The 7,114-nt window shown below is 38.5% G+C and overlaps 1 protein-coding gene across 7 annotated transcripts in view; it reads right to left on the bottom strand.

Moving 5' to 3' along the window:
* Positions 1–7,114, bottom strand: part of LOC109487502 (eukaryotic translation initiation factor 4 gamma 1-like) — a 26,724-nt gene that overhangs the window by 14,640 nt on the left and 4,970 nt on the right. For 4 of the 7 annotated variants that reach the window (XM_019791487.1, XM_019791489.1, XM_019791494.1 and 1 more), the window contains 6 exons: positions 4,894–5,000; positions 4,321–4,515; positions 3,660–3,801; positions 2,435–2,615; positions 1,887–1,983; positions 357–533 (listed from right to left, as the gene is read on the bottom strand). In XM_019791487.1, coding sequence (XP_019647046.1) covers positions 357–533; positions 1,887–1,983; positions 2,435–2,615; positions 3,660–3,801; positions 4,321–4,515; positions 4,894–5,000 — 899 coding nt within the window. Of the gene's footprint in view, positions 1–356; positions 534–1,886; positions 1,984–2,434; positions 2,616–3,659; positions 3,802–4,320; positions 4,516–4,893; positions 5,001–5,340; positions 5,379–7,114 lie in introns of those variants that run through there. The other 3 variants (XM_019791492.1, XM_019791490.1, XM_019791488.1) reach the window with 3 other exon arrangements.

The following is a 7,114-nucleotide window of genomic DNA, read 5'->3' as shown; positions in this document are numbered from 1 at the left end:
CAAAGTTTTGATTACTATGATTTACAGTATAAGACATTTCTATTATGTGTCCTTACTGTTATTTCAGTAAGTTTCTGTTCAACTAGTTTTTACTGGTAAAAATTCTTGATGTCATAAAAGTTGTAAATTTGAAAAGTTGGAATCTCCTTCAACAAATTCGCCTTGATACAGGAGATTTTGACTCCAAATTTATATTTTCCAAGTTTTCTTGACAATTGACTGTGCTTTCCATCATTTAGTTCCTTTTCTTTCTCGATTCATCTTGCTCTTTTCCTAATCATTCACGATCAATTGTAAAAATCTAGAATTTCAAAGTTTTTCTTCTGAAATTGTTTTTGCACTTGAAAGTATCTTACATCAGTTTCCTTCTCCTCTGGGCTTTTGTCGGCGCCCTTCTTCATGGTGGAGGGTTTCCATGCGTTGTCAGCCTTGTTCAGCTCCACATCGTCCAGCCTGGTGTGCACGCTGGGGATGATCTTCCGCGGCTCTCTCCTGTTCCCTCCACGGCTCTGCTGACGCCCCATGTTAGGGCCCTAAGCAGGAAATAAACAAAACAAACCATTAGCATGAAAGTTCATCTGAGTTGGTTAATCACAGAGGGAAAATTAAACTGTTCCCATACTAAAAATTAAATTGATTCTGGAATATTTGACCGAATCTCTCAGTATTTTGTCAACAAGTGCTGATGTCATGTGTGGAAATGTGTCTACAGCACTAATGGTCAGATAGTGCATGAAGATCGAGAGATTTGGTTGATTTTATGTTCAGGATCTGCACTACTTGAGGAATTGTAGAGCAAGGCTCCAACCACTTTTTTCTCCATACTTGCACTGGTGCAGGTAACATTGAAAATTGCCTACACCAGACAAATTTTACCTACACCACTCAATTCAGGAAGCATGGATCAAGACAAAGTGTCTTTGCCTTTAGATTTCTTCTATATTAGGATAATTTTACCGAAGGTTTTATGTCGTCTTATTCTATTTTAGAAGTTATACGTTATTGTGAAAATGTGGTAAATGAATAGGGCTGAAATTTGAGAAATGCTTGCGAGAGACGGATCAGAGGAAAACACTTTTTAACGTCAGATGTTGTCGGAAACACGGAGAAAAGTGTTGCTCATCATTTCCTTCTCATGCTTTCTCATTCCGTTGTGTCAACAAAGGTCACAGTGAGAATAAAACTGCTCAAACACTCCAAGGCTTAGTGTACACTAGGCAACAACAATTTTCAAGCACTTTTCCCCACTTCTTCTCTCTTCGATGATCAACAATGGTTCTTTTGAGTAACACATTTTAGACGCAAATTCTTAGAGGGATTAATAGGTAATTCACATGAATGAGGCACCAGCAAATGTTTAGCAAAAAGTTCATCTGAGTTGGTTAATCACAAAGGGAAAATTAACCTTTTCTTCAACTCAAGACGAATCCGCCAAAAAATAGTTACTCAAGCAACTCGATATGATTTTGGAAATGATGCAGTTCCTTGAGTAACTGCCTTTTGGCACATCTTATAACCGTCACCGACTCATCAAAAAGAATTTGACTAAGCAGAATTTTCGAATCTCAGTATTTTGTCCACCAGTGCTGATGTCATGTATGGCAAAAATCATAATGTCTACAGCTCTTGGGTAAGATAGCTGATGAAGGCCAAGAGATAAGGTTGATAATTTGGTGAGTCAAAATCTTTTTGAGTTGGAAAATAGCCTTACGGAACTGTAGCTATGTACAAGAAGTTACTAAAGTTTGTACCTTGACACACAATTTGTTGTGCAACTAAGTTTTATCTATAAAACAGACATATTACAAATTTGTGTACCAAGACAACATGAACGTTAAGGTTAACACAGCACAGACTATCCACCTAGCAAGCGTAGTGAGACCTACATGTACCATTCTTCCATGGCCTCCTCCTGGTGACTTCATGTAGGATGGCATCAGGTCAGGGATACCCGGGGGACCGCCTTTGTTGAACCCTCCCATTCTGGAAATGTGGAAGACACATAAAAATTGTTAGAGAAAAGAGTTTTCTTTGAATATGACAACTTATGAACTAGAGCAAAGGCTAACTAGAGAACAATAGTGCCTATTGTTTTACAATCTTATCAAGAAATATTGCTCATTTCAGAGCAAGGCTCATTACATTTCTTTGACCCTGTGAAATGCTATTTCCTACATTTTGAGGGGCAAATTTTGCTAGTACATTGAGCTGAGTTTAATGATGTCTCTTTCCATATCCAAGTTTTGTCCTCAAAGATGACAGATTGGGCAAACTTTTTGCTTGTCATAAGAGGCAAAATGACAGAAAGATGGATGCTGACTAGTAGAAGTCTGAACACTGGTTTTGTGGCAGCTATCTAAAGGTAGTCGTACATTGCTGTCAATGGTTAGTTTAGTCATAGCAACACTGAAAATCGTGTTATTGAAAAACGTACCCCCTGAAGTCCTGCGGCCGCCCCTGCATCTGCTGTGGCGTGATGATGAGAGGTTTGTCCAAAACCACGTCCACGATCTTGGGCAGTCCGTCCGGCTTGTCGATACACTCAGGCTGGAACTGCAGCAGGAAACTCCGGTCATATTGCTTCTTCCCCTCAGGATTTAACGGACTCCACTGGTCTGGGGAGGAGAGAAAATAAACAAAACATTATTTTAGACATCATGAAAGTTCATCTGTGTTGGTAGTTACATGTTTAAAGTTAAAACTTTTGGTCCAACACAAAAAATTCTCTCACCTAGAGCTTTCGACCTTGTCACACTTCAAAGAAGCCACGTGACAAGCTTCACTGGGTCAGTCTACTGAGGAAGACCAGAGTGACTGGTCAAAAGCTCTAGGTGAGAGGACTTCTTTGTGTTGGACCAAAAGTTTTAACTTTAAACACAATGTTGTATAATACTAAAAACTGTTCAGGAACTGTTGACTGTCAGCTTATCTTTTCCATATTCAGATCATTTTACCCAGATGTTATGTCCTGTCTTATTCTACTTTAGCAGCTATATATTACATTAAAAATGCTGCAAACGAATGGGTCTAGAATTGGACAAATGCTTGCAGAAACGGATCAGAGGAAAACGCTTCTTAACGTCAGATGTTGTCAGAAACACGGACCAAAGCGTTACTCATCATTTCCTTGTAGTGCTCTCAGCCTTTCCTCAAAACTGGCCTGCACAATTCAGTTTTTGTGAATTGAACATTTTTAGGGCACGAGCATGGCAGCTTCGGCATACAGAAAAACAGACAAAACATCGTTTAAGATCAAGTAAAACTCTCTGAGCATTTTAAATGGATAGACTGATCCAGACTTTCCATCACAATTAGGAGTTCGACCAATGGAGAGAGTAGCTACATGTCTGCCAAATATTAGCATGTTTATGCTTTTATAAAGAGATGGTTGGGGCTATGATATTGGAACATAGCCTCAGAATGCAAAAAAATTAAGAGATGCTTTGTTGTGCTTGTTATTAATTCTATGCTAAAAACATGATCTTGCAAACTACATATGGCAACTATGTGCTGCCAGAATACTGTGGAATCAAAGAGAAACTTTGATGTCTTATACATGAAAATATAAACAAATCCCAAGTGTAAAGAATATGAAGTAACATAAAGGAACAAATGTATGTGAACATTATTTATCAAGATATGAAGTAGACTTTTCTCACCTTCCCTATATTTGTACTTTAACCCAGATTTGTCTTCTATCTCCACGACTTCTTCATCATTCTCTTCTGTCTCGTTATTGTTGGCAACGCCGTCAACTTTCGGCGCCGGCGTGTCGTCTTTTGTTGGAGCCGCCGTGTCGACCTACATGAAATAAATGAAAATTTTTGGCTAAATTGTATAATGTAATATTGTTACTAGAAAAGTAATATATTTTGCAAAGCAAATGCATAATGTTTACCTTCGCATATGGTCTGCTCTGTTAATTCTTACTCAAACATATTCACATGTATGATGACAAGAGTCTAAATCCCTCCTGCTATAAAATTGCAACATGATGTAACCCAACACCAGTTACCATGGTGACAGACGTCTGGTTCTGGTCATTGACCTTTTGTATTTGGAAGGGAAGAAGAGGAAACAGAGCAAAAACAATATGTTTTCCTTCAGTAAACATTAACAATTGATGTTAATTGTTGCTACATGGGCATTTTACTGTCCAAAACCTAGCAAATGATAATTAAGGGTTCCTTTCATTTGTTTGGAGAAGAAGAAGAGGAAGAAACTGACCAAAAACATTTTTACAATGTACGTAAAAGGACTCCAGATAGAGTAGTGGTTGTATTGTCACTAATTGGAGGTTCCTTAAACAAACAAACAAACCTTGGGAGGTTCCGCCTTGGGGGGAACGACCTCGACCTTGGGAGCCTCCTTGACCTCTGGTTTGTCCTCCTTTGGCGGTTCTACCTTTACTTCTACAGTCTTGGTTTCTTCAGGCTTGGCCTGGGTTAGGGTGGGGGGAGGGGGAGGCTCTGTCTTTGGCTCCTCAACAGGCTTTGGCTCTTCTACTGTTTGGCTCTATAAAAATTAAAAAAAAAAAAGCAGTTACTACAAGACGTACAATTGAATAGAAAGATTATAACCATACAAATATTTGACTTGTCTCAAGTTTAACTGTGGCCTGTAAAAATTAGAGAGGGGGCAAGGTGGAAATATTGGCACAACCTTGTACAGATCAACAGTTACTGTTTCTTACATGTATTTGCTAGACAACTATTGTGTACTTGGGGGGTAGGGTACTCTTTGCAATCTTCGTTTCTTGCATTCCATTTCACAATAATTAATTCACAAATACAGATTTTTGTATGTCATCGTACAATTTCTCCCCCAATACAGTCTACAAAAAAAGTTTTTGAAGTCTTTCTACTCCAAGACTCCAAGGAACATTTTCCTTACCTCTTCCTTTTCTCTGAATGCATCCATAAGGTCTGTGTCTTTACTGTCTCCCTTCTTATTCAACTCCTTCATCTTCTTCTTCTGAGACTTCTTTGCTACTTGTTTAGCTGTAGAGAACACAAGAAAACATTAAAGACATGGTACAAACTTGAGAAATACTTAACAATCCCAGTACATGTACCAGTGCAGGTTAGGTGTAGACAGACATCAGAAATACCTGCACAGCTCCAATTTTACCTGCACTAACCTGCATATACCCAGTACATGTACATGGACCAGTGCAGGTTAGGTGCAGGTAGACATCAGAAATACCTGCACAGCTCCAATTTTAACTGCACTAACCTGCATATGCAGGTTATACTTCGGGTTTGAGCTCTAATACACTACGAACTTGAGAAACAATTAAACAATCTATAGTATTCTAGACAGCATTTACAGAGAGCAAACCTCTATCTTTACAGCGTAGCTTCCCCATAACTGCATTCCAAGACTATCCAACTTGCAATCTTTCTCTACAGACACTGCTAGCCTCACAGCCCTATCTTGCAGTACTGAAGACTACTTTAAAACACCCCTGTATCTGGAAATACTGGTTGGACAAGTTGTTCTACCTCTACATAGGTACAGTGGTGTAGTTGACACCTTTATAATCTATGCTATATGTAGATTGGATAGACAACTCTTTAGTCTTGCAATCACCGATTGGGATGTATCTCCAGTACAATGAAAGGATACCGTTTTGCAAGCAATATTTTGTAGAAAATAAGATAGAAAACCCAGATATTTGACTTGATATGGTACAGTTTGCAAGCAATATTTTCTATGAATTCAGACAGAAATCCAGACATTTGATTTATATTGAAAGCTCACACAGTTCAAGTATGGGACTCCTGCCAAAAATTGACAGCAGTAAGTCGAGCGCTCAACTATACCCTAGGGAAGCTTTAAAATGGATGGATTTGGGAGGGAAAGAAGGAGATTTTGTAAGACTACATTTTAACCTCCTCCCTGCTGCCTAACCCCGTAACATGCACAGATCTAGAGACAAAAGACTACCTTAGCATGGGAATTGTTAATTACATGTACTAATATAAGTCATAAGGCATTATACATATGGTAATTGCATGCCATTTTTTATTCCCAAGTTTTTTTTTGGCATTTAGTAGTAAGACTAAGAGTCAGCTATGCAAATTCTAGAATCTATATTTTTGACATGTAGATGCTTTATTTTGTAGACAAAATATGTATTTTGCAACTCGATATTGTAAAATGGTTGCACAACTCAAGGGTAGCATGTGGCATTGGAAATAGTTAATATTGTCTACGTTCCTTTCACAACGCTGCATCAATTTTTCTACACCTAGTCATCCGAAACAATTCAAAATGTAATATTTTCAATGTGTAGATTTTTTGCTTTGTTTTATATATAGAAGGAATATTTTGCAACAGTGGATATTGTAGAATAGTTACAAAAGGGTAGCATGTGGCTTTGGAAATCGTTATTGTCTGTCTCCCTTACACGAAGCTGCGTCGATTTCTGCACCTATTCATCTGACGCTCAGGCAATAAATTGTGAGGACTGCAGACGCATCAAACATGGGTTACACTGGGGGACTGCTAATGATCATGGAGGGAGGGCCGGGGAAACTTAAGTCTTTGTTTTCTGGGACATCTTTTTAGATTGCTAAGGTAGACACTTGGTACAGTATCTAAATTGGTTATGGGTTATAGGCAGCAGCAATAAGGTTCAAATAAAATGGGGATAAAATGGGGAGAACTCTTTCTGCAATCTCTTTGTAGTTTGTATATAGATTTTAACTGCCATCAAAAAATAGTGAATAAATCTAAACCTACATGCAATAGAGACACTTACAAAGAGCTTTAACTAGGAGTTTTTGTATATCTACAATAAACATTGATACAAATCAAACAATAATAATTGTTCACCATTTTGTCTCTGTACTTGCAATCTTTAGAATTGTCTTTGCAAACAGAGTCAGACATACAGTGACTCAGCTTTTTTTATCCTTGGGGATTTCTTTTGTATTTCTTTATCTGTAGAAACTCATAATTGTGTTGGCCTGGCCCTGATCCCGAGTATTGGTGCAGCCTGACTGTGCCGTTTGTCACAGTGCAGTTTTATCACACTCCTGGGCAGGGACTGATCATGAGTCATGAACACGACGTGCTGAGACTACATGTACCAGGAACCTGGGGTGGG

The sequence above is a fragment of the Branchiostoma belcheri genome, unplaced genomic scaffold (genome assembly GCF_001625305.1).
Source record: "Branchiostoma belcheri isolate BF01 breed outbred unplaced genomic scaffold, Haploidv18h27 scaffold89, whole genome shotgun sequence".
Lineage (NCBI taxonomy): Eukaryota > Metazoa > Chordata > Leptocardii > Amphioxiformes > Branchiostomatidae > Branchiostoma > Branchiostoma belcheri.
This window is presented reverse-complemented; position numbering and strand designations above follow the sequence as displayed.